Source organism: Dryobates pubescens, chromosome Z (genome assembly GCF_014839835.1).
Source record: "Dryobates pubescens isolate bDryPub1 chromosome Z, bDryPub1.pri, whole genome shotgun sequence".
NCBI classification, from domain to species: Eukaryota; Metazoa; Chordata; class Aves; order Piciformes; family Picidae; genus Dryobates; species Dryobates pubescens.
Genome location: NC_071657.1, coordinates 56,201,363 through 56,228,900, shown reverse-complemented (window position 1 = coordinate 56,228,900; position 27,538 = coordinate 56,201,363). Strand labels below are relative to the sequence as shown.

Below are 27,538 nucleotides of genomic sequence, written 5' to 3'. Positions count from 1 at the left end.
GCTGCCTGCCTTTAAATACAGTTTTAAATCTCAAAAATCCACTAAATCAAGAATTTGCTTGTCTCAAGTTTCTGCTGTTCCCTCTCTTGCATGGATATGAACTTCTAGTTCACAAAGCTTTCTCTACCAGCCATGTCAAACACGTGTTGCTCCAATTTTTCCCTGAGTCACAAGTGATTCTGGGGAGTTCAGTTGTGTGGATTGAGTTTCTGGTTTTCCAAGGCCTAAATACTGCACCCGAGTTTATGGAAATGGGGTCTATATTGGAATGAAACAATTTGGGCTTGTTGAGAGGCATTGGGTATATTCCTGTTATGTGGATACTTTTGCAGGAGCTAACCCAAATGAAGCTCTGACTGAGTAAACTACAGCTAAAAAGGAGTGAGGAGAGAAGAATGTGGGTTGGCCTCTGGTTTGAAAGTAATTTCCCATCCTGAGCCATGGGCCTGACCTCTGTACTTCTGGCTCTTAACTGTCCAGCTTGGATCACTTCATCTGCTTTTCTTGGTGCATTCAGCTGCTCTGCCTGTCAGCTGCTTGTGTGAAGGAAAACTGGCTGCCCCATCCTCCAAGAGAGGGAAAAAGCCTGAACAGCGCCAGGTACCCAGTTATTCTGCATGCTGCAAGCTCCTGGAAGAGGAGCTGTCCTCTCCATCTTTCACCATCCTGTGTCTGCAGTGGACTGCAGCAGGGCTCTATGATACAGCAGAAGATGAGCTCCACTTTTTTACTTCCCTTCTCTGCTCCCTGCCTTACCCTTACAGTGTTGAATTATTTTTTGTGTTGACCAGAGTTGCATGCATCACAGTTGAAACTATCTGAGGCAAAGCATTAGAGTGGTCTTCTTGAAGGCAAGCAGTCTTCAGCACATACGCCAGTGCCTGGATTAGCCCACTAGACACAAGGAACCTGTCTTAAATTGTTTTCTACAACAGCTGACAATAAAAAAAAAATGCTTTCCTATTTATATATTTATTTAGGAACCTTTCTGCCACTTAAACATGGTTTTAGGTTTATAACTAACTCCAGCAAGGAAGGGCAAGGGAAGCATACATTGAAAATTGGCCAAGTACACTCAAGTCCATTCTAGTAAGGAAAGACGGCACAAGACTGCTGAAATGACTAGTACCCTTGAAGCAAAATAGCCAAAGGTTAAAACTTTTATTGACCCACAGATTGAAGACTGTTAACTGTGTCTCAGGGGAGTGTGGCCTTTCTAGAAAGGCTGCTGCTCTCAGAATCCTGAAGAAAGTGCTGGAAGTTGGTGGGTTGACTATCCCACCAGATCTGCATCACCACAGTTGTAGAAAGCCTCCTGGGCCTAGAGAGATGCAGGTGGCAGCACCAGCAGCATCTTTAGGCACAGCCTATGCCCTCCAGCTGATGACACATGGTCAGCTGCAGGCTGGCCCTTCACATCAGAGTAGGACCACCCTCTGTGCTGCACCAGTATTTTGCACTCTGCATTTAATACTGCTATTGTATATGTGGAAATATATAAATATAATGCAGCAGGTCTGTCTTATGCCTAATGTTGTGTGAAACTTCATTTAACTTATTTGTCTGCCTCAGAAATGTTTTGTGTTCAGTTTTCTGTCTCTGTTTTCTCAAGTATTGTGACTTACTGCTGTGAGGTTCTTAAACTTCAGGAGGCATAAATCTCACTTTAAAATAATATCAGTGTTTTTACTCTGTAAATACCTATCTTGTGCTGCATACTTTACCAGTACTTACAGAGTCATAGAATTGTTTTGGTTGGAAAATACCTTCAAGATCATCAACCATTCTTTAACTCTGCCCATTCTGGTGCTAAACCATGTCCCTCAGCACTACTTCTCCCTGCCTCTATTTTAATGTAAATCTGCTTGGCTTGGTCCCAAATTAAAGTTAATATTAAAAATGGTAATAGTATGGTAATACTATTACTTTAAAGCCTTTGGGGCTTTAAAAATTTCAGATTCATTTAAACTGTAAGCTGTAATTGATAAGGCCACTTCTTTCTCCCCTCTTGTTCCTGTTGTTAGTGAGCACAGTCTTGCTCATGATAAAGTCAATGAATGAAAAAATCCTGCTGCTTTTACTAGTGTGATACGAGTTGCAGTTCCTGTTTTTCATCTTTGCCAGCAGAGGAGCATACATTATAAGAGGATTAAAAAACCCGAAGTATTATACAAACGAAAAATCTATTGTATTTGCCATAGTAGTTCACTTTCTTTAGGCTTAGCATTTTCTCCAAGTTAACAACCTCATGATTCCCAAAAGCTTGCAAATCACAGTGGTGGGGCGGGGTGGGACATGGAATCTGTTAGGCTTCATAGTGTGGCACTTTTGCACTGAGCCAGTATTTTATAAGATTAAAATTGTAATTAAACCTGAAAGAGCTGAGGCCATCATTATTAAGTTGTTTGGTTACTGTAAAGATTAGTACTGATGACAGTGGTCATGGATTTCATCCTTGTTTTATAGATTGAAAGTGACTTTGGCAACAACAAAAATGCAGAGGGGTAACCAGAACTAACATTTACATTAACATTTACATTTAGTGATGTTGACAATACATTTACACTTAGTGATATCCTCCTTTTTTGGTGAGGATTAACAGCCTGTCTGATTCAAGAACAGAGAGACCAAATTAGTGTTCTATTTGGATTTCTGTGCAGAACACCTGAAAGGTTACATGTGATTTTTAAAGCTCTTAGGATCCTATTTCCTTCCTTTAGTATAGCTACACAAGGAGGAAACCTCATGCCTGTGTTTATCTGTGCACATATTCTGCTGCTTGGTAAATTTGAGCTCAGTGCACATATTCTGCTGCTTGGTAAATTTGAGCTGAGTGCACTCTTGCCTGTAAAGTTTGTATTGGTTTTCAAAATGTGTTTTCTTGCCACAGCTACTGCAGATGGCAAGAGTTGAACTGAATGATCTTTGAGGTCTCTTCCAACCAGATATCTTCTGCAATTCTGTGAATTTCTAGACAGTGATGCTTCTAGAGGTAGTTACTCACAAATGTGATGGGTCAAACTTCTTGTTTAGACAGGTTTTAAATACATATACCGAGCAAAACATAGGCAACTGTTGTAGTGATGCCCCGAAACAGATGAGGAATCAGGACTCTCTTGCTGTCTCTTATGTTGCACTAGGAGATAGAGGTAGCACATGAAGTGTTTCCTTGGGAGCAGCCCCACCATCTGTCCAACTGCAAAACCAGGCCTGGCAGTATAATATGCCCAAACCAGGCATTTGGGCACATGCTCCAGCAGCTGGCATGATAATTACATATTTCTCATGAGAAATTAATGATACAGGTGTTTTTGAATCTTGCTCATAGAACAGATTTTGATTGCTGCAAATCAAACAACATGGGTTTGAAGTCAGATTTTTTTCTAGGAGCTGCCTTGTGGGAACACCAGCAACGAGCGGTGTGAGCAATCTGGCAGTGCAGGCCTAGAGCCTGACATGGTCAGCCGTATTGATTCCGAGAACCTCCGTCGTCACCAAATCTGGCTAAACTGCCTCTGTCTTTTGCCAGTCTCCCAAGTACGACACAGTAGGAGGGTCTTGGGTTTTGATGGAGAACCAGCTTTTGGTGTTGTGTGTTAAGTAGCGAAGTAGTATTCAACCTCCAGGAATAATGAGATGATGGGTCTCAGCTTTGTCACAGATTTATTACATGACAAAGCAAATCACTTCATTCCTCTGAGATTCCTTGATGCTCCTCAGCTCGTAGTTGGATCTCCACATACTCCTCTCTCTCACAGCCACTTTATGCACCTTTTCTGGAAATCAGTGCCTCCTGTTTCCATGGGTACTCTCTGATTTTGAATCTTTAAATGGGTTGTTTGGTTGTTGTTCTTTTTTCCAAAGCATTGTCTCTTTGTTGGCCTCTAATGTAGAGCACAGCCGTACAAACCTTTTGAGTTTGTCTGGCTGTGGTGGACTACAAATGTCTGAAATGAAATAGGGGTCTTCAAAAGGAGGTCTGCTTGAAATCTCTGACTGCAGCTCAGCTCATTTGTGATGCTGAGGTTTTCTTGCTTCTTGTGTAGTTGTACAGAATGTTCACGCTTAGAGATGGCATCAAAAAACCTCTAAGGAAGTACACATTTTTCCTTGTTACCCACCAGTTACAAATGCCTGCTTTGTGTTGAGATGTCCTCTTTCTGGAGAACATTTTGGTTCATGTCTTCCAGAAATGAAAATACCTTTGTGAAACCATTAAAATCATGTCTAGCTGCCAAGAGTTTCTGACAGTGGGATATAAACTGAGGAGCTTTCTGTGAAGTTGTACTGATTTATAGCTTGCTGAGCTCTGTCTCAGGCAAAGTGGGTGTTTGTGGTGAATGCCTTGCCCAAGAGGTGAGTAACAATTTGCTTCTGCCAACCCAAAAGCAAGCTTTTCCTACCTGAATTCCACATGTTGCCTTTCAGTCATTCAAAGTAAGGGCACTTAGAACATCTGAAGTTTTCCTGGGATGATTCACTCTCTCTGCCTTTCCTAGTCTGAAGCAGTGGCATAGTGGTGTCAAGTTAGCCACATAATGTAACACTGATAGTAGTGTTCTGGTCCATCAGTCCTGCTCTGCTCTAGACTCCATCTTGCAAGCATGTAGGGTGATTGGTCCAGTTTCAAGGTAGGTTTTTGGAATTTCAGGAAAAAAAACACTTGTTTCCTGGATGTTAGCTCTCTTGTGGAAACCTGGAAAGCCATGTTCTATTGTTTCACATATTATTGTACACAAACTTAAAGCCAGAAGTGAGATTGTGAACCAGAAGGTGTTTTCTCCAGCCTCTGGTTTCTTATTACATTAGTTACAGCCTTCCTTCTTAGCTGTTAAAGTACAAGCATGAATTGAATGAAATAATTTGTGGTAAAACATGCTGAATAAAGATTTCCATTCAGCTCTTTATCTTTTATCCCAAGTTCCTTACACCAAGAATTAATGCTATTTGAAATTACACAATGAGTATGCCCTACTGTGGCCTGAGGAATAGGAGAAGGACAGTCAGTATAGAACATTTTTGGCCCATTTATGAAGGTGTTGGCAAGAATTCTCAGTCAGGAGGAATGATTTCTCCTCAGCATTCATCCTGAGCAAGAGAGATGTGAGGAAGGAGATGTCACCTTTGTTAGATTAGTTTACGTAGAATAGAAGCAAAAGACCTAAAAGATGGGGAGGGTTCACCAAGTATGAATGTCTTTCAGAAACACAGATTACTGCAGCTTTGTGAAATATGAATCTTTGTGTTCAAAGGAAATCTTGAGAACACTGCTGATTAAAGTTTGTCTCTTAACATACTGGGTTTTGCAGCTTCTCTGTGGCCTTCTAGCAGGAACCCATCCAGCCATAGGCTCCTGACTGCTGGTGTCTTAGATCTGCACAGAGCAGAATACCAAAGTATGAAACTGATCTGCTAGCATGGCTGGTTTGTGAAGAACAGCCTGCCACTAACACTGATTTCTTCACCTGGGTCAGTAGTCTTCCATCTTTTCAATGAACAGGAATGAACTGCATGAGAAATTTGGTGGAGATAGATTTCCTTTCTTGACATCTTGTTAATTAACTCTGTGCTTAAAGAATCGAACATTTGGGAACATACGGCTAAGCACTTCAAAGGAGAGAGGCAGCAGAATGAAGATTGCTTAGGACAACTTCACTTGGCCTTTCTGTTTGCATTGAGATTTCATCTTGCCCATCTTAAGATGATCTAGAGCAAATTCAGAACAGACCCTGACATTCTTGTTGCCCTTCTAGTGCTTTCTCCACAGCAGGAAGATTGTGGTTTTCTCTTCTCTTCTGATGCCCCTGAGCTGCCAGTGGCAGTCCAATTCTGCTCCCCTTCATCCAGCACATGTGGCTGTGCTTGCACTAGGAAGAAGTCCATAAGCCATAGCAACCTGTGGGGACTAGCATAGTTATTTTTCTTTTCCCTGAAAAAAAAGAAGGTGAAGGAGTTCTGAAAAATGGATTATACCTCTCAACTTTAAATCTTTAAAAATAGCTTCTTATTGAGAGCTTAATAGGTTTTTAAATGTAAACTCAAGAAAATATTTACTTTTCAAGCATGAATATCCTTCTGCTTTCTCACATCACTGGATGTGTATTGTTCTTTTCAGTCCATTGAACTCCGGGGATCACTTGTGTTAAACGTCAATGTGATTTCCAGTGTCAGAAGATGTAAGGTTTTGTGTTTATGGTTGGAATCTTTTCTCATTTCTTTTTCTATGTGATATTAGCTGAAAAATTTTCAGGTTCATATGGCTCAGAAGTATTCAGGTGCTTTGCCAAGGGTAAAAGGTAATTAGACCAAGTAATGGTCTTTTAAAACTCTCACAGACCCAATTCTGGTACTGTTATTTACACAGATAAGGGCTGTGTAACAATGGTGGGAGGATCAGCCACAAGCCTTGAACAGATGAAACTCATAGATTTAAATCATAAAGAACATGGATTTTGTTTCTTTGAACTTGGAACTTCTACATTCTATTGCTGTATGATTAAAACACTGGAACAGAATTGCTCATTTCCTTTTTGCTGCTTTTTTATAGCTACAAATCCCAATCCAAGTATCTTGCTCGTATTATCAGCAGCACACCTACTTGCTGTTCTTGCTTGACTTTGTTGATTCCCGTTGACTGCAGTGAAAGTCAGCATACAGGTTTTGACACACAAGTAGCACCCTCACCTGCAAGACATACCTTGGTAGTGACAGGCTGTTTATAAAACTTGACTGTCGTTAACACCCCCCTATGCACATTCAGAGATCAGCAGATATTGCCTAATTGTGTAACCATCAGGTCTGTGATCAATCTGGAAGTTAATGGAAAACCAGCCCCTGTTATTTAGATCGGTGTTTCAGACCCCCAGTCGTCCAGTTGATAACTGGAAGTACTTTCCATTTTAAGTTTGATTGGAATGCCTTTTGTCCCATGAGAAATCACAGCATCACAGTATCACCAAGGTTGGAAGAGACCTCAAAGATCATCAAGTACACCCAGTCACCACAGACCTCATGACTAGACCATGGCACCAAGTGCCACATCCAATCCCCTCTTGAACCCCTCCAGGGATGGTGACTCCACCACCTCCCTGGGCAGCACATTCCAATGACGAACGACTCGCTCAGTGAAGAACTTTCTCCTCACCTTGAGCCTAAACCTCCCCTGGTGCAGCTTCAGACTGTGTCCTCTCATTCTGGTGCTGGTTGCCTGAGAGGAGACCAACTCCCTCCTGGCTACAATCCCCCCTTCAGGTAGTAGTAGAGAGCAATGAGGTCTCCCCTGAGCCTCCTCTTCTCCAGGCTAAACAATCCCAGCTCCCTCAGCCTCTCCTCATAGGGCTTGTGCTCAAGGCCTCTCCCCAGCCTTGTTGCCCTTCTCTGGACACATTCAAGTGTCTTGATGGCCTTCCTAAACTGAGGGGCCCAGAACTGGACACAGTACTCAAGGTGTGGCCTAAGCAGTACAGAGTACAGGGGCACAATGTCTTCCCTGCTCCTGCTGGCCACACTATTCTTGATGTATGCCAGGATGCCACTGGCCTTCTTGGCCACCTGGGCACACTGCTGGCTTGTGTTCAGGCAGCTGGAATGGTGGAATACTGGTGGAGCTTCACTGATCCAGAAGGCTTAGGAACCATCACTTGAGGTGCTAAGAAACAGAAGTCTGTCTACCAAAAAAGTTGCTCTCTGTATCATCCTCCAGGTTTATATGAAACTGACGTAGAGTTGCTGCAAAAATAGATCATAAAAACGAAATGGCAGTTTTGCTGTGGTGGAGCATTAACACCTGCACTGTAGCTTGTTGGGTGGGTTTTCTGTTGGATTCTTTAAGAGCAAAAATTTCCGTAAGTTTGTCACAGAGATTTATAGATCTCAGTATTTTTAAACCAGCCTTAATCCAGGCATATGCACACTAAAAACATTTTTAAATCCTTTAAAATAAATAAGCCACTTGCCCATTACTCAGGAGTAAACAAAAAATTACTCCCATTCAACCTAAGTCACTTCCTTCATACTTCTGTGCTGGAGCCTGGAAACACAGAGAATCTGTACTGCGTGTCCTGAATCTTAATACATTGGGCTTTGCTTAATCGGAGTAAAACAAAGTTTCGGAGTCAGAGAGCTGAGCCAGTTGGCTTTATTGAAAGCAAACTACTGTTTGTTTGTTATGTAATGCAAGGTACCTCAGGAGGGAAAGAGATGACTCCTGATACAGCCAGATCCAAACCAAGCATGTATGGCTGGCAGGCAAAAGCCCTGAATGACTCCTGAGGAGCTAGTATCTCTCACATGTCAGGAGAAGTGCCAGTGACTGCCTTTCCTCTTGGTGATTTCCCCTTTGACATTCAGGTGTGGACTTGGCATCCCTGCCCTGTGTTTTGTAGTTGTCAATGCATAAACCATTCCAACAAGTTACAGAAATAATGTATGCTGTATGCTTAAAATCATGGGACTGTGGTGCAGACTGGGCCACCCAATGAGTATGTATGTTTGTGCTGTGAGCCTGTCTCGCCAGGTGAGCCATTTTCCCTGTTTCTCCACTCATTTTCCCTGACCTTCATGTTTCTATCTGGTTCAAGTCCAAGAACTCTTAGGCAGTCATGAAATCCCAAGCACAGGCTTAGCAGAGTAAGCAAAGTGGAAAGGCAAATTGCATCCTCATCCAACTGCTGTAGAAATGTGACTTTTAAGATTCCCCACTTAAACACATAAAAGGTGAAGTGGGAGACACAGCATCAGGGCTTGCCTGCAGAAGAGCACTTTGCTCTTGCACCCTGCAAAGAGCATTTGTGATCCTGAAGTGCTTCTGGGTTTCAGGATTGGTGGGCTAGACGAAATAAAAATCCACACAGTTGTTCCCAAACACAGATTACTCAAGTGCTGTTTCAGCCTGCTCTGTATAGAGATCAGTGCTCTCCTCCAGCAGTCCAATGGTTATTCAGACGTGGAGATACTGGAGACCTGTTTAGCCATTTTGTGTCTTTAACCACATAGGAGAGGAATACATGACACTGGACCCAGATTCCACTTTCTGTATCATTTTATTCACAGGGTGTCTAAAAACTGTTGGAAATTGCCTTGACTACTTTGTCACTTCCATGTATCTAAGCACTGCATTCTTGGTCTTAACAGCTAGAAGAAAATGTGGCTTTATTGAAAGCAAACTACTGTTTGTTTGTTATGTAATGCAAGGTACCTCAGGAGGGAAAGAGATGACTCCTGATACAGCCAGATCCAAACCAAGCATGTATGGCTGGCAGGCAAAAACAATCTCTTTAAAAGGACCAAAATCCCATTTCTGTAGTATTGTTATATTTCTGCGCTAACTTCAGTTTGCACTTCAGCTTCCTAATTTGTCCTTATTTTGAAGATGATGATGTAAAAAGGTACTACAGAGTTGAGGTCACATGTATTCTTGTGTCTCATTTTCAGTGTTTCCCTATGACTAGACAAAATTGGGGTTAATAGCCCATTCATCAGGTTAAAAGAGAAGTTTTATGTTAGATTGGAAAGACAGTAGCTGAGTCTACTTTGGCAGGGTGACTCTGGAGCCTTACTTGTCCCTTCCATACCTCAAAGGGGAGACTTGCATTAGGTCAAGGTTCTGCAGTGTCAAAAAAAGGGCAGAACTCCCTGAAACTAACAGAAATTGCAATTTTGTCTAGTCATAGGGAAACACTGAAAATGAGACACAAGAATACATGTGACCTCAACTCTGTAGTACCTTTTTACATCATCATCTTCAAAATAAGGACAAATTAGGAAGCTGAAGTGCAAACTGAAGTTAGCGCAGAAATATAACAATACTACAGAAATGGGATTTTGGTCCTTTTAAAGAGATTGTTTCTCATTTTCCCAGGGATGGGGTAAACCCAGATGGCTGCTGTTCACTGTCCGTGAATCCCATTGGATTTTCCTGTCTGTGAAAGTCAAGCCTGACTTTTTCTTTTTTTCATTGAACTTTAGACATGCTAGAAGTCCCTAGAGTCTGCAAGCACCCAGCGCTTCAGCATGGAGGAGCTGCTCAGTGCAATTTGGGAACAGAGTTTAAACCTCAGCTCTTTGTTCTTGCGAGGCTGCACTAGACTGATCATGACTTCTAAAAAACAGGCAGTGGTTGTAAACAGTGTTCTCCTTTAAAAGATCACAGCCTGGTAATATTCTTCACTAAACAGTAAAATCCAGAATGTATTAAGTATTGATGATTAAGGTGTCAGGGGCCCTTGGATTTAGTTCTCTCCAACTGCCTCAACTACCAATACATTTTGCTAATTACATCATAGATTTTCCTATTGATGAACAGAATCTGAATTAACATGGGAAGCACTAATGTTACCCTTTCACTATTACTGTTGTACAAGAAGCCATAGCAGATGCTGGCAGTTAGTTACACAAACATTAGTATTAACGATTGGCCATTTGGAATTGGTGACAGACTGCTGCCCGCCGGAATCCTGAGCCTGAAACCAATCAGGAAGTTAATGAGGAGAGAAATTACCACTGCAGCTTCCCCTTAATTATATTCATGGTAGGCAGGAAGGGAGTGTTGGGGGTGGATCTCGACTCATCTAAGGTTAGGAAGGTCAGAGACCCTTTTACTTGGCTTTTGTATCTACTGCAAATTACAATGTTGCAACCATTCCTAGGACTGTATTAATTTAAAATTCTTTAATATTCGGCCTTAGCCTCAGGTTCCCTGAGCCAAGGCATTGGGGTCTGTAAGCAGGTTTCCGGGGGGTGATGTGGTTGTGGCACCTAGACTTGGGGTTGTACTTGTCTTCATTACTCCACTGGGTTCACCTTGGCCCGAGGAGGGAGGTGGGCATCCCAGCATGGTGAGGGGGAACAGAACCCTGCGCTTCTAATCAGGGAGGGGAGACCCACATGGGTCCACTCTAGTCCCGGGGTGTCTTAGACGCTGTGTTTTTTTCCTCTCTTCCCTCCACTCTCAGTGTTTTCGCCAGCCAGCAGCCAAGACTCCGGCCTAAGATGCCTGTCCGGCAGCGAGAACACGAAGCGGGAGCTGGAGTGCGAGCCCCACCCGGAGCCCGGCGCCTTCGCGGTGAGGCCTGGCCTGGAGGACGAGTAGGCGCGGCTCGGCCTGGGGGGCCTAACCTGGGGCAGGGCGGTGCAGCATCGTTCACGGTTTGCTTGTTCTACTTGGGGGTTGCGGGGGGTGGGTGCGGGGCGGGGGGACGTGTTTGGTTTCTTCTCTCCAGGTGTGGGGCTGGATGCCGGCTGCTCCCGGCGCCACACGGGCTCCCAGCCCGCCCTAATGCCGCCGGGAAGCTGGAGCCGCGCCTCCGCTGGTGGCCTGGGATCCGCTGGTGGGGCGAAGGCTGAAGTGGAGAGAGTGTCGCCGAAACGCGGGCAGGGGCTCGGGGTAGCGGGAGCTGAAATAACGGAGTGTCCTGTGCCCGCCCGCTTCACGCCGCGGGGGGTAGGGGTGGAGGTGATGGTATCCTATCTCTGGGAAACACCATTCCATTATGTATTTTTAATGGTTCCTTATCGACTAATGCTGCTGCTCCGCTCCAGGCGCTTTCTTCTGTGTCGCCAAATTAACATATTTTGCATATTACAGTTGAGTGCCTTGACTTAGATTGCAATCTAAACTGCAAGTAAATAAGTCTCTAAAAAGTTACTGCGAATTTCACTGTTTGTTATTTTGTTAAAAATGGTTTATGGTGTTCTTTATTTGCGTTACAGAAGCCAGCCCGAAATGAAACTAGTCTAGAAAAATTCATTGTTCACTGTAGTTGCAGCTGTACCTGAAATAAAAATTTTATTGATGACCGAATTTTCTTGTGTGTATATTTGTTGAGCTGTATTAAAACGGGGGGGGGGGGGGGGGGGGGGAAAAAAAAAAAAAAAAGAAAAAAAAAAAGAAATTACTTGTATTTTCTTCGCTCTGTGCTTTGAAAACATCTATTTGATTTCACCCCCATCTGTTGTAATCAATAACCTGACCATCTTGTTTTTTATTAAATGCACTTACTCTTAATTTCATCCACCAGTGGTTTTAGAGAGAATAATGTGGAGTTACCTATATAGGTTTGACATTATAAATCACTTCTTGAGGCTGAATCGTATAGTGGTATCGATTGATCCTGATATATCACAGAAATTTACTGTCACTTCTGTTTTCAATTAAAGATACAATCAGTCAGATAATGACTTAATTGGATTTTACAGAAGATTGAGTTTTATTGCCCAGTGCTTTACGAGTTTAGTTAAGGAAGATCATTTTATCACACTTGTCAGCCCACAGCCGGCTCCGTGCCCTTCTCTCTCTGCTGCTGCTGCCGCCGTTGTACTGCCAGTTCAGCTCCCCGGAGGGCATGAGGGAATGGTACCGGGATGGAGGCGGGGTGCGCTCCTTCACCCCTTCCTTGTCAGCCCTAGAGCGTTATTAGAATCCAGTTTCTTAATTTACAGGGGAGGTCTCACGGCTCCCTGCCCATCTCTCGCCCCTTTCACTGGGTGCAGGGCACAGCGAGGGGTGAACAGCCGCGGCGGGGACCGGCTCGCCCGGTATGGGGGCATCACCCTCTGCACCAGGCTGTCTCGCAGCCTCTCCGAGTGATGCTCCCGTCCCAGAATCGGTGCAGGGCACGGGAGACGGGTCTGCCGGCGGGTTCCGAGCACCCTCCGGGAGCTCTGGAACAGAGGGACCGACTTTACAAGCCTCAGCTATTGGGGCCTGAGCCCACTTATACCCGCCGGGCCCCGGGGTCGCAGCTCCTGGGACAAACGAGGCGAGCCTTACCCTGATGCTGGTCCTGTGAGGTGGGAGCGGAGTGGATCAAAAACTGCGCGTCCCACTGCCACTTTACCTAGCTAGATCAGTGGGGGCATGGTTGGTGGCCGCGATGAGACGAGTAAGTTGTGGAGAAGGGTAAGCTGTGGAAAGGATAAGCAGCATCCTTCAGAAGACAGGGGAGTAAAACCCTACTTACAGAGTGAACTTGAGAGGGGAGGGGAGGATGGCCTTCGTGCCCCGCCCCGCCAGGAGCTGGGGGATGTAGAATGCCCCTTCCCGGAAAGTCTGGCTTTCCCTCCTTTGGGAAGGCAGCAGTTCTAGCCGGCAGCGACGGGCCGAGGCGGGCTGAGTTTGAGTGGGTTGCCCCGGGGTGGGGGAGACACGACGACGGCCGGACACGCGGCTGCGTCAGGGGGCAGGAGCATGGCGGTCCTACGTTATCCCTGCGTGTCCGCGGAGCTCCCCGCGTGTCCGCCTTTTCTCTTCTGGGGCTGCTCCAAGCAGAGCTCGCGAGGTGTGCAAAGAGAACCATGAGACCGAAAGCGTTTCCACAGGCCTTTCGTGTTTAGTTCGGTTTTGTTGTTTGGTTGTTGTTTGGAGTCTGGGTTTTTTTGTTGTTTGTGGGGAGTGGGGTTTTTGTTCATTTCTCCGCCCCCCCGCCCCCTTTGTTTTGAGTTTGTTTTTTGTTTGTTTGTGGATATTTTATTTGGCTGGTTGCTTTGGTTTTGTTGGTTTGGGTGTTTGGTGGGGGGTTTTGTTTGTTTTGTTTGGGTTTTTTAATGTGTTTTTTCCCCCCACTGCACTATGGATCTTTCTCTTCCCTAGTATCTCTATAGCTGGTTGATAACCGGTGACCTTTATTAATGTCATTCCTCTCAAAAGCATGTTCCGTGCCACTCGCTGGGCAGCTTTGACTAAAACCTGCATGACTCCGTGCAGAATTTTATTTTCCCCGAAGTTTGCCATGAAGTTTCGGGCCCCTCCAGCGCGACACCTTGACACCTTGCCCGGCAGGTCTGGCATACGGTCCTTTCCCTCTTTATTATACGAGAACATGGACATTCAGAGCTACTTGGAAAAACGCTGCGAGTGCCAAATCGTGGATAATTGGCTCCTCGATCTTTTCCCTGTAATGCGGGCTTTGCCTGAAGGCGCATTGGTGAGATGTGGCTGAAACTAATCCTGCAACTAGTACCCCCGCAATGGTAACTCAGATTCCTGCGAATGTACCCTCCCCTTTTAGAGCAGTGCAAACAGCGGTAAAAACAACCTCTCGCCCGGCCCGACTCTTCTCGCCTGCGGTACCAAGGAGCGGTGAGGAGTGCCCCGGCGCGGCGGACTCGGCCCCGGTTGCCGCTGTTGCCCGTCGGCCCGGACGCGGGTCCCGGCAGCTGGGCGGCACCGCCGTCTCCCGCCAAACGGCTCCGCATCGAAAAGTTGTAAAACAACAGGCGATTCGAGACGGTTTTGACTTTCCAGCCAGCGTCCTGCCTTCGCCCAGTCCATCAGCGTTTCTGGCGCGGGAAGATGGGGTCTTTAGAAGATGGTGTCTTTAGCGGAGCTGGGTCCTTTCTGCTGAATGTTACGTGGAGCATATGTTTCGCACACTTATTCTCTTCCAGTCTATTCTTCTGGGCGCTAACTGCTAACACGTTATAGTCGCCTTGAAATTTTCTCTGCTATTTTCCAATTAAAAGCTTAATAGCCCTGGAAACCGAGTTCATGTGGTGCAGTTTACTACAGCCCCTTCTTCTGAAAAGCCTTCTGCTAGGATCCCATTACGTGCTTGAATAAACCTTTTTTGCAAGCAGAAATGGGAGTCGAGGTTGTCAGGTGTTGAGTTACAATAGACTTTCAAGCAGGGGACGTTTTCCTAACATAAATACCAACCTGGCCCTATGGGGAGATGTTGTCAAATACTAGAACACGGGAAGCATTCCCATCAAGTATGAGAAAAGGATTACCCACTATATCAAACGGGTACTTCAGCCGAAACTCCCGGGGTGCAGCCAAGCGAGAGAGGGGCCCCCGGTCCTGAGCCAGCCCGCGGCCGCGCCGGGGCAGCCCGGCCTGGGAGCCGGCAGCGCTCGCCCGCTTGGCGGCTGCGGTGCGGAGGCGACCCTCGGGCCTCTCATCGGCTCGCCGGCGAGAAGTCTTGCACCTCTGCCCCCCCCAATCCCCACACCCCGCCCCGACACTTGCACCCCACTTCTTCGTTGTGGCGAAACGGATTCCCAAGGCACATGGTCTTTTACGCGCCCCTTGCAGTTTTGGGATAGTTGAATGTTTATCTGGCCCGCGGAGGAGGCACCATTGGTTTGTTCTCTCACATAGAGTGACACGGACCCACGAGCCTGTGTGAGATGCCCCTGGGGGGAGCCGGTTGGCAGCGCGGCGGATGCAGGACTGCCCGGGCGCACGAAAAGGGAGGTCCCTCTGGCGCTGAGAGAAAACGGGCTGCTCCCCGCACTTGACACGATTCACCTCCCCTCCCTGGCGCAGTTGACCCACGGGCGTTTCATTCTCCCTCACACCCTGCACACGGCCTTGGGGAATGAGATGTCCCTGAGTCGCTCTTCCACTAGAAGTAGAAAAGCAATTAGGAGAAGAATCAAGTAACGAAATACCACTCAAATAACTTAATAATACATGCCGTGCATTTTATTCTCTCTGGCGAAATGCTTGCTGAAATTAAAATATGATTTTCTAATTACATACCCTTGTACGTGGTTTATTCCTTGTAGCGGTTAAAGTGGAGAAAATGCCTGGGAAGAGCAGGGGAGATCTTGGGGCAGCGAAACGGGCAGCAGCCCCTACCTACCCACGGATTCTGTGCTGCTAAGTACCACTGCTCAGGCAGATAAAACACCCGTGATGATTTTTTTTTTCCCCCAGCCGATATTCCTACACTTTCTTTTACTAATATATTACATTAATATTTTGTCTTCTCGCGGCTATACTGGAAATATCACTGTTTCGGCGAGAAACCTCCCTAGTGATGGAGATAAATTAAAATTGTCGCTCTGCCTCATCGGACTCATCAACAAATGGGTTGCAAGCAATCTAGCTTGTCCTGAATTAGACCTGCCATTCTCACTGTTGGCATTTAGGTAGCTGTCTTGGCAAGGGATGCAGAAGGGCAGCGGATGGCGCTGGGGCGGGTAGTTGGCTCGCAGATTATCGGCGCAATCGTGCGGGGACAGGGGCACAGTACGGCTGCTCCCGGGCAGCTCCCGCACCCGGGCAGTTACGGCTCCGGGACAGCTTCTCGCGGCTTCAAAACTTAGATAGAACTTTGGACTTAAAAACCCTCACGGCGCTGGTTTACAGACAGAGTTATGACAGCAGCCACACACATTATCACCACTCGCAATATCCTGTGGGGTGTTCGAGGGGCTCATGCCCAGAATCCAAACACCTTGCACGAACTTTGAGCTCCTGGTCCAGCGAGGCCGGGCTACAGTCCGGGAAAACCTCACAGCTCCAGCTCGCTCCTAACTCCGGTTTCTTTCGCGGGGTGATCTGTGCGGGGGGCGCGGGTGGGTGGCATCATCCCCAGTTCTGGCCTGCTGGGGGAAGTACCCCTTCGTCACGGCACGGGCAGCGCCGCCGCGGCCACCGACTGCAGGGTAGAGACTCCCCCCACCCCCAGCCTTCCTTCACCCCCCCCTTTCTCTCCTCCATCCTCCCTGGGGGCGGTGGGGAAGGAGGGTGGCGGAGGGGGGCGGGCGGGGGGCGGGGGCGGAGGGGCGCTGGGCTCGGCGAGGCGGCGCGGACAGCGGCAGTGTGGATCCGGCCGGCGGTAGCGCTCTGCCCGCCGGTGCCACCACGGCAGGCGGCGGCTACCCACGCCGGCCTGTGGCCAGGGCCGCGCCCCCCGCGAAGTCCTAGGGCAAAGCCGTCCGCCTTCTTTCTTCCGCCGCGCCGGCCTCAGCCCGCTCCCGCTGCCCCCTTCTCCGCCCCGGAGCCGGTTGGACTCCTCCCGCGAGAATGAACGGCTACGGCTCCCCGTACCTCTACATGGGCGGCCCGGTGTCGCAGCCGCCGCGGGCTCCGCTGCAGCGGACGCCCAAGTGTGCCCGGTGCCGCAACCACGGCGTGCTGTCTTGGTTGAAGGGCCACAAGCGCTACTGCCGGTTCAAGGACTGCACCTGCGAGAAGTGCATCCTCATCATCGAGCGGCAGAGGGTGATGGCCGCGCAGGTGGCGCTCCGTCGGCAGCAAGCCAACGAGAGCCTGGAGAGCCTTCTCCCGGACTCCCTGCGCGCCCTCCCAGGGCCGCCGGGCAGCGCCGAGTCCTCCGCCCCGCCGCCTGGGCCACCGCCCTGCGCCGGGCCGCCGCGAGCTCCTGCCGAGCTGGCCGCCGCCGCCGCCGCCCTGCACTGGGCCGCCGAGCCGCCCCCCGCGCTCCCGGGGCCGCTCCCCAAGGCAGGTGAGGTCCGACTGTCACTGCAGGGTGTGGGTGCGTGCATGGGGCCCGGGGAGGAGGAGGGAGGTCAACACCCGAGCCGGGACGCCGGCGAACGGGTCTTAAGGGGTGAGCACCTCGGGAAAGCAGGGTCGAGAGCTTTCCCTTCCTCCGACGGACGCCACGGGAAAGAGGGAAAGCCCTGGCGGTGCATTTTGTCGCTCTTAAAAAGTAAGGAGCCGCCAGGTGTTCCATCCGCGGTCGCAGCCGCGGCGAGCCGAGACGAGCGAAGGCTGCCGCTGCGGCTCCCTTACGTGCTGCTTCTGGGCTCCTTTCCAGTGACGGCCGGGAAGTCACCAAATCGTCTGTGGATCACACCCATTTGTCCCTCTGCCATTCGCAGTCCCTCTGAGGCTGCTGAATCTGTCCTCGGCTTCCCGCACCTCGGCCTCATCCAGGACAAAACTACTACAGGGTACTGCGGGGCACAAGCGGCGTCGGGTACCAGATAGTTTCTGCCGGAGCAAGGCCGAGTGGGCGAAAGGGAATTAACGGGGCTACCCGTCGTTCTTTGCTTTCTTCCTACACTGGCGCGTCTCTGGCGGGCGGTGGCAACTGCCGCCCGCAACCGGCAATTTGAGTGAGACCTACCGGTAACATACATTTCTGGGCTCAAAACTAACGCTCCACAGCCTCCGCCCCCTTCCCCTGCCTGAGCGGGAGCGGGCAGCCCGCTCCGTTCAAAAGCAACGACTGCGACGAAATTTTACCCAGTGCCCAGGACGGCAGAATCCGGAACTCCCACAGGTCTTGGCTCCTTGCGACTCGCTGTCGGGCTGCCGAATCCCCGCGGGGCGGTGTGCGGAAGCTCAGGGTCTCTCTGAAGGCATAGGCATCAAGCCAACCCGTCCCGGCGAGCATGTCGCTGGTCTGAGACCCCAAGTCCCCTTGGGGGGCCCTTGGCATCATTTACCCGCCCTCTCCCCTTTTCTGCCCCTGCATCTCGCCTCGGTGTCTTCGGCCTTTCCCCAGGTCCGAGGCTCTGAAGTACTTCCGCACCCCGAATTTGCGCCTGGTCGCAGTTGGACGCGGCGTCCCGCCGGCACTTGGCCCGGACAGGGACCGTGTGGAGGTGGGATCTGGGCAGGGGGAAAGGCCGGGGGGGGGGGGGGGGAGAGGGGAGGGAAGGGGGAAGAGGGAAACCCCCCAGAAAGTGAAACAAATAAACTTCACCAGCAAGATATAAATCGTGCGCGTAGGCATGGTATTGACTTGCACGGCCAACTTTTCTTCCCCCTGATATATGAACTTCTCAGTTTAAAAGATTACAGTAATCACGAGAGGACAGTGTAAATCGAATCTGATAGCAATAACTTTTGAGGAAGGTCAGGCTCAAGTGAAATGTTACCAAGCAACAGGCATTTTGTTTGCAAAATACAATCAGAGTGTATTGATGAGAAATTCTTCCTTGCCAGCCAGTCAGCACTTTCTGCTAACAGCTTTACGGAGGGGAAAGAAAACAACGGAGAAGACCTTAATAAATCACATCCCGCAGCGCCGCCGTGGGCCCAACCTCGCCCGCAGGGAAGCTGGTCTGGGGGTGCCGGGGCACCTCGGGATCAAGGTGGGGCTGGGGAAGCCAGGAAATAGCTCCGCTTGCACAGGCTCGGCGTCCCCGTCTCTAGTTGTTGCAGAGGGTTCTCCCCCCGCTTTTGTGGACCTGGGAATGCGTGATCGCATCGCGGAAAATTCTCTTCGGGTCCGCCTGTCACTTGCCACCGTACGCTATTTAAACATATCCTGTTAATTTCCAGCCGCCCCGAGTGTTCCGAAGGCAGGGTTTTCTTTTTCCCCCCTCTCCCTGCTTTAAAACTGTCCTCAGAGGATGTAGCTGTTTGCTCCCCCAGTCTGTCACGTTTCTAACCCCTCCAGGACGTTAATCTTCTGGAAGGTGTGGGGTTTTTTTTTTGTGGTTTTTTTTTTTTTTTTTATAGTGTATTTGTTTGTTTGTTTTATTTTGCTTTTGTTTTGGTTTGTTTGTTTTTCTTCAGTATAGAGTAGGTTTCCCCCGATGTACAGTAGAATTGGATTAATTTATTTTTATTCTTGCCAGAACAGGCCATTTAAATGGGACACCTGCAAAGTTCTGTTCTGTGCAAATAAAGCACTTAAAAACTATCCCCGGTGCATCTGCCTATGCTAACCCGGAACAGTTCCTCCTTCTGATACTGTTGCTCATGAGCTTTCATCTCCCGTGCGAGCCCATGTTACATTTCTCTGTCTTAGTAGAATTATCAAGGCCTGTGCACAATTAATAAAGAATTATTCTGAGTCTTTTGGAACCAGTTTCTTAATGCAATGCAATAGTCTCTGTGCTCGTTGGGGAATAGTGGCTAGTCTTCTACAAACACCTTAGACCTTTGAAAACAGGAAGGGAAAGCCTAGAGTGAAAATTGTTTTAAAACCCAAACAAACAGCCAAACAGAACAAAAATCCGGTAAATTAAAACCCAAAACAAAACAAAGAAAACCAAAGAAACAGAACAACCCAAGCCAAACCCAAACCCACAAACCCCCTCCAACCTTGTAAGTTTTATATGACCTTAGGTTCATTTGGTTTTGTGCTAGTCTTGGTCTAAGTCCTTTCTAAAAATAGAAAAAGTAGCAGATGTTTTTAGGCTGTAAGAAAATCTCTGTTGCAGAGAGAGCTGTCCTAACCATCAAAGTGCAAGCTGTTTTAGCCGAGAGTCAGCAGTGGGAATATCAAGGAACCAAATTTGATTCCAAGTATTAGACCAAGTTTTCCAGACAAGTCATTAACTTGAGGACAATAGTTTATTACTCTCACCCATTTTATTTTTATTTGGCCCCTTTCAAATAGTTGACTCATGATCCTGAACATATAAATAAGCAAGGAAAAATTTGGGTGTACATTGGTCCAAGTTCGTAGCAGCTTTATTTATGAGTGTAGATTTTACCGTGAAATGCATGGAAGAGTTCTCTCGATGTACTGTGCTTAGCGTGTTTGCATTGTACCTCTGCTACTATCTGTCTCTGCATGCATGTTATTTGGTGATTACTCCCTGTCGTTTGTATTGATAAGAAACAAATTTCCCTCGTTTCCCCAAAATGAACACCCGAATGCAAGCAATTTGAAATTGAAAGCGTGTATGTGTGCGGGGAACAACCATCACCACAACAACTGAACTAAAACACAACACCCAAACCCCACAAACATAAAAAAGTCTGAGGGGGAGATTTCTTTCTTATAAACTAGGTAGAACACTCTCACGTGCAGTTTATGAGTGGTGTGAAAAATCTTTGGCTACGAGCAGCGGGTTGTATATTCTGAATAAAAACAAACAACAACCACAAAAAAATGCACCAGAAAAGACAGGCATTTTGGATTAATACGTGTGCAATATTCCTACAATTCAGTTCCCACACAAGGACATTTACAATGTATTTCCCCAATTCTTTGTTTATTTAACGAGTGCTGTATTGTGCTGGTTTTAAACAAACGAAACAGCTAATCTGGGTGATTCCGGTGAAGAGGTGGAATCAGTTCCCGCAGCTTTCCGCCTGGCTCTCCCTGAGCACTGAACACAGCAGGGAAGTCGTGAGGAAAAAGCGGAGTCAAAACACTACCTGCCAGGCGGGGAACCATGTGGAGCCGGCCAGGTGAGCAGGCAGTGGCCGCTCGACCCATAGGGAGCATAGGGTTGGGGACACCTAAGATGGGGAAGAAACAACTCTTTTCACGCTGCAGGCGAGAACAGTTCTCAAAAAGGCAGAGGGCAGAGGGAAAAAAAAAAAAAAAAAAAAAAAAAAAAAGGAGAAACTCACTCAAAGTCAGTGTACAGCAACAGAGGAAAATCCTCCTTGTCTTAATAGCAGCGTTTGCTTTGAATCACTGAAATGTCATTTTGTGGGTCAGGCTCTGAGCCTAATGGCCTGGTGAGATGCACTGCTGTGATCTGTGCTGTCCCTGTGCAAGGCTGAGAATCGGGATTGGTGCAGTCTTCTAGTGATAAAGAAGCAAACTTTTCAGAATTTGAAGAAAATCTTTAGCCAAACCTTATAAGGTACTTTTAAAGGTAATGAAAATTAAGCAAATCTGAAACAGCATAAAAATAATAAGTGGTAAGGATCAAGGAACGTATGAGGGAGATCTAATCTGATATTTTATTTTATTAAAAAAAAAAAAAAGCATATATGTGCTCCCCAATACTACTTGTTATTAGCCCATGAAGATACATTGTGAAATAAGCTTTACCTGCATGTAGTACATTTGTTAATGCTAGGTACTACAGTGCAATCTGCTTATGTGGAAGGCAGGACTATTACCTCCTTTAAATGCCTCTCTAACTCTGGCAAGACAGGGACAATGGTGATTAGCTGTTGCAACTGACCACCATAAGCCTTCAGTGTGTAAATGCCCATTCACTCAGACACGAATTATTTTTACCTTCCCCTCTTAAATCTATAATTATGAACATGTGAAGGAATTAGGAGGGAAAGATAGCGTGAGCCTCACTTTTTTTTCCAAATAATGGATGAGCTATGCTGAGATCTTACCACCTCCACAAACGATATATGTTGACAGTTTGCTACCAGCAAAGACTTCCTTCATTTCCCTTTGGCTGCTAAAGCAAGACTGGTGAGATGGGTGTATAAGGAAGAGCACACATAATATGCCTACATGAAGAGTTATTGCACCGGAGGGAGAGCATAATTAATATAAAAACAAGTAGCCAAACCAGGTTGTCCTGCTAAAAAAAAATGTGTGAGATCTTTGCAACAGAATCTGTATAATCTCAGCTCCAATCCCATGCTCATCCAACCCAAACCAGCAGCATCTCACCACTCTGTAGGATGGCCTGCTGCCTGGCACAGGCTTCCTCATGAGGATAATGTACCTTTACCATGCTGTTAGGCTGTGCTATGACAGGATCTTGTATTTATTTAAAGATCCCCTTCTCATAAGCATAGTGGCTTCTCACTGACTTGCTCAGTCCCTGACTCCTTCCTCAAGGTGGGTAAATTGCACTAACAGAGTTTGTTTTGAGCTGCTCTGTTCAACACTAAACTTAGTCCTTTCCATGGGACAACACCCAACCTTTTCCTGGGGTGATACTGAGGCAGCCTGTGGTGAGCAGTGAGGCCCAGGTGCTTTCAAGCTTTTACTTCTTCCATCTTGATTGGACAGGAATGAGCATCAGCATGCTTTGGGAACCTGTGCTCGATCCTTACAGCTGCTTTATCTAGTTTCACTGATCACTAGGGACTTGGGAAATCAATCAAACAGTTGTATGTGCTTCTGCACATAGTGTTTAACAGTTAAAGGCGGCTCTGTTGCTCACAGCCTGGACAAATGACCCTTTCCCCAGACACTGGATGCTTCACAGGGAGATTATCCTTGATGAAGGCCAGCAGAACAGCATTCTTGGGAAATAACTGTGAAGAATCTCAAGGAAGTACATTGTTCACCTCCTTCATAAACTGTGAAAATTGTCAACTTTTCTTCGCTTCTTTCTGACCAGCAGTCTTATTTCAAAAGTTTCTATACTCTAGCTAGACATTACCAAGCTAGACGTTACCAAGTGACCATAGATTTTTGCATGTCCATCTGGAAACAGTGTGGTCAATGGGATGTTTGGGATGCCATCTAGAGTGACCTAGACAGGCTAGAGAAGTGGGCAGTGGAGAATCTCACGAGGTTCAAGAAGGCAAAGCGCAAGGTTGCACATCTAGGTCAGGGCAATCCCAAGCACAGATAGAGCCTGTGGGAAGATGAAATTGAGAGTGGTCCTGCAGAAAAGAACTTGGGAGTTCTGGTGGACACTAGTCAATGTGCAATTGCAGCTCAGAAGGTCAGTCACATCCTGGGCTGCATCAAAAGAAGCATGGCCATCAGATTGAGAGCGGTGATTCTGCCACTTCAGTCTGCTCTGGTGAGACCTCATCTCCAAACAAAAAGGGCACAGACCTGCTGGAGCAGGTCCAGAGGAGGACCATGAAGATGATAAGAGGGCTGGAGCACTCCTGTGAAGACAGGCTGAAGGAATAGGGGCTGTTCAGGAAGACATGATGGCGTCATTTTAATATCTGAAGGATGTCTATACGAAGGCTGGGAAAAGACTGTTTAGAAGGACATGTAGTGGCAGGACAAGAGCCATGGTTTTAAACTGGATCGGGGTAGAGTTAGATTAGACATAAGGAGAAAGTTCTTTATAATGAGAAAGGAAAAATACTGAACAGACCCAATGATGTGGTGGACAGAGAAGGGCAACGAGGCTGGTGAGAGGTCTCGAGCACAAGCCCTACAAGGAGAGGCTGAGGGAGCTGGGATTGTTTAGCCTGGAGAAGAGGAGGCTCAGGGGTGACCTTATTGCTGTCTACAGCTACCTCAAGGGAGGTTGTAGCCAGGAAGGGGTTGGTCTCTTCTCCCAGGCAACCAGCAGCAGAACAAGAGGACACAATCTCAAGCTGCACCAGGGGAAGTTTAGGCTTGAGGTGAGGGGAAAGTTCTTCACAGAAAGAGTTATTGGTCATTGGAATGGGCTGCCCAGGGAGGTGGTGGAGTCACCATCCCTGGAGGTGTTCAAGAGGGGATTGGACGTGGCACTTGCAGCCATAGCTTAGTTAGTCATGAGATGTTGGGTGATATGTTGGACTTGATGAACTCTGAGGTCTTTTCCAACCTTATTGATTCTATGATTCTATGATTCTAGGATTCTATGACACCATATCCATGGAGACTTTCAAAGACAAATTTCATGGGGCCCTGAGCAACCTGATCTAGTTGGTGAAGTCCCTGCTCACTGCAGGGGGTCCTTTCCAACCCAGTGTGTTTTATGAGTCTGTGATTTCAGGCTTGTAGTCATCTCTTGCCCTTAGTCCAGCACATGAAAAACAGGATACCTGGAAAAGTGTTAAGAGAGATTGCTGAGTCTCCATCCTTGGAATTATTTAAAACTCAGCTGAGCAGAAACATGAGCAACCTGCTCTCTATTTAAGGTTTCTCCTGCTTTGAACAGGAGGTAGGACCACATGCCTTTTAGAAGTCCTCTTTCAAACCAGATTGTTCTAGATTCTATGCTGGAATGGATCAAGGCATCAGCTGTGTTCTAGGGTTTGGGAAAAGCCCCTGAAATTGTTGCTGGGGAAGGAACAATTTTCTGCAGAGCCATAATTAGAATTTGCTTGTTTATTTGAAGACTTTAACCTTCAGCCAGCAGTTGTGATGGAGTTGTTCCACCAGCACGGTTGGGCTTGGCGAAAGAATTTTGGTCTCACAAGTTCCCTCTGGATATTTTGAGCCCAAGCTCAAGTGAGATAGTGCTAGTGAGGAATTATGATGTGAAAATGCTGAAGTTCCTCTGAAGTAGCTTACACTTGGATGGTGTGTTCCTGTCCTGTATGCAGCATATTTGATGCAGCAGAAAAATGACCAATGCTTTTCTTGTACATGGGAGAATGAGACAGATATCTGTAAGGCAGCATAAAATGTTTAGACCAGGTCACGTTATTCTTTTGCTGTTTTGTTTTCATGAGGACCTTAACTATATCAGGGTCTCTGTGAAACATTTTTGTTTTGTTTTGTTTTTTCTCCTCTAGGATTCTGCTCTGTTCACTTCAAGAAGACTGCATCCTTAAATGTCTGCAAAGACTTTTAGCCTCAGTGTTTCATTCATTTCTATGCCTTCTCTTTGCAGACATGAATGAGGAGCGGTTGGGTGATGCCAGTGGAGCAGACAATGCTGAGACCTACAGTGACAAAGACACAGACCAAAGGAGTTCCCCAGATATGACTAAAGCCAAAAGCTGTTTCACCCCTGAAAGTCCTGAAATTGTTTCAGTGGATGAGGTTGGTTATGCTGTTCAGAAAAATGGTGGAAACGCAGAGAGCCATCCAGACAGCCCCAAGTACCACCCAGAGCAGAACCACCTCCTGATAGAAGGTCCTTCTGGGACAGTTTCTTTACCTTTCAGTTTGAAAGCCAACAGACCTCCACTTGATGTCTTGAAAAAGATCTTCCCTAACCAAAAGCCAACTGTACTGGAGCTGATCCTGAAGGGGTGCGGCGGTGATCTGGTGAGTGCTGTAGAGGTTCTTCTGTCCAGTCGATCTTCAGTGATGAGTGGGGAGAGAACTTCTGCAGAATCTGATGGTCTTGTTTTACCTTCTAACGGGCACATTTTTGAACACACGCTGAGTTCATACCCTATTTCCTCTTCCAAGTGGTCTGTGGGCTCAGCATTTAGGGTTCCTGACACACTGAGGTTTTCTGCTGATTCCAGTAATGTTGTGCCAAATCCTCTGGCTGTACCTCTGCAGCACCCTTTCCCTCAGCCTCCACGCTACCCACTGATGCTGAGGAACACTTTGGCAAGAAACCAGTCCAGCCCCTTCTTGCCCAATGATGTCACACTGTGGAATACCATGACACTGCAGCAGCAGTACCAGCTGCGGTCTCAGTATGTCAGTCCTTTCTCAAGCAACTCAACCAGTGTTTTCCGAAGCTCACCTGTCCTTCCTTCCCGCTCCTCAGAAGATCCTAGGATCTCAATCCCTGATGATGGGTGCCCGATTGTGTCTAAGCAACCAATTTACACAGAAGATGAATATGATGAAAGGTCTGATTCATCAGATTCAAGAATACTCAACACATCTTCTTAGACTGACATTTGACACATGATATCTGTTCCTTGCAGTGCAGCTGAACTACTGGGCCCTAAGAGGAGGGACACACTACAATTGCACCCTTGCAATTGTATTAAAAAGTGACTTTGCTTGGTATTGTACTATAGCAATAAAGACATAACTTATTTAATTTCTTGCACTTCACTGGATAACGCCAAATAGCAATACTCTGGCTTTACTGCTGAGCATGTGTTGCAAAGGAAGACTTTACGGTTAACGGTTATGGGACTCTGGAAGAGTTGTAATGGAAACAGAAGCCCAAGGTCTACTTTGTTCCTTAACTCAGAAAAAATGGGGATGCTAAACTAAAATACTTGAATGCTGTTTTATAAGAGAGAACTCCTCAGGACATAAGAAATCAAACAAACGTAGTTCAATTGCAAATGGACTAAAACAAGGACCTTACGATCTTAAATCAGTGATCATCTTTGCAGTGAAAGAAAAGGCAGAAAAAATATGCACACGAAACTAGCATGAGCTTATTCTGTGCGGTTTGAGCTTGGACACTTTTCAGAGAAACAATATTAAGATTTATTCTTTTCCAATTGCTAGGTCAAAACGTGTAATGTCAGTGTAAAACCAATTACAGCTGTGAATTGCATGAAGTGTATTGTGAAATGAACACCAGATTAAGCATTGTCAGGTTAATGTAGCATGCTAAGGACTCTAGAAAAATAAACTAAGATGACTATCTTGGTTTATGTTATTTATACTGGGCAAATAACATTTCTGAAGATAGAGAGCTGATTAGTCCTCAGTCAGGGTTAAAATGTCCAGCTCCAGCAACTGTAGTCAAGGGAAGCCTCTCTTGACAAGTCTGTTTCTCTGCCTTGTAGCTTGCAATTAAGATTAGGCAAATCTTGTCATCATTGCAGTACGTACTCAAGAAGGTCTCTTGAGAGCGCACTGCAGACACTTCCAAGCTTGGCTGAGTTAAGCAGCGCTTGCTACAGTCACAACAAGCAGAAGATAAAGCTCTCCTGACGCCTGAGGCATCTGTTTTCCTACACTGTAGGAGTAGGAAAAACAAAATAGGATGTAATAGCAAGCATTTCTTTAAAATAATGTTTAGCCAATGGCAACATCCCTAAATCTAGAAAAGCAATGGTTTGAACAATATATTGCATGTTTGCATGCATTGATTACACTGTATGTCAAAGTAACATTAGGATTTGCTTTTGATGAGGAATGCCACTAAGTTAATTGTCCACTCAGTAGTTTGTTAATGTTTTAGTGCCATTTTTTCAACCATTCACAAACGACTCCATCTACTTGAGAGCTGGCTTTTCCAAAACACACCTGTGAAATGACTGCCAGGCCTGTCAGGTGTATGGATTAGTCCCACACCTCAAAACCAGTTGGGGTTGCCCTGAAGTTGGACTTCAAAGCAGTTGGACTTAAAAACTGTTATCTATATCTATATCTATATCTATATATCTCGTGTGTGTTTTCTCATGCTGATATGAATGCCTGTGTTCTCAACTGGCATTTCATATTTTGTAAGGTTTGTGTACCCAGTGAATCTTGCATTTTATAAGGGTACTGAACATGCACAACAAGAAGGAGAATAGAATAATTATTTATTTTCCTTAGGGGATAAATTAATGAAAAGATACTTTTTTTGCATCATTTTCTCTTCTGTTCAGAAAAGCAATTTGCAG

At 46.6% G+C, this 27,538-nt stretch overlaps 2 protein-coding genes across 2 annotated transcripts in view; both read left to right on the top strand.

The window, feature by feature from the left end:
* Nucleotides 1-11,089, top strand: part of DMRT1 (doublesex and mab-3 related transcription factor 1) — a 58,476-nt gene extending 47,387 nt beyond the window's left edge. Inside the window, exon 5 of the mRNA XM_054177906.1 lies at nucleotides 10,953-11,089. Within this exon, the coding sequence (XP_054033881.1) occupies nucleotides 10,953-11,089 (137 nt within the window). The remainder of the gene's footprint in view (nucleotides 1-10,952) is intronic.
* Nucleotides 11,090-16,753: 5,664 nt separating this feature from the next.
* DMRT3 (doublesex and mab-3 related transcription factor 3) lies at nucleotides 16,754-25,921 on the top strand. The gene is made up of 2 exons (XM_054177905.1): nucleotides 16,754-17,195; nucleotides 24,889-25,921. The coding sequence occupies exons 1-2, from the start codon at nucleotides 16,754-16,756 to the stop codon at nucleotides 25,851-25,853; spliced, it is 1,407 nt and encodes a 468-aa protein (XP_054033880.1). The 3' UTR covers nucleotides 25,854-25,921.
* Nucleotides 25,922-27,538: the final 1,617 nt, after the last annotated feature.

Bases quoted from the DNA above. Each gene is read 5' to 3' on its own strand.
- DMRT3 (XM_054177905.1), top strand. From the start codon at position 16,754: ATGAACGGCTACGGCTCCCCGTACCTCTACATGGGCGGCCCGGTGTCG. The intron at 17,196-24,888 runs GTGAGGTCCGAC...TTCTCTTTGCAG, and splicing joins GGGGCCGCTCCCCAAGGCAG to ACATGAATGAGGAGCGGTTG.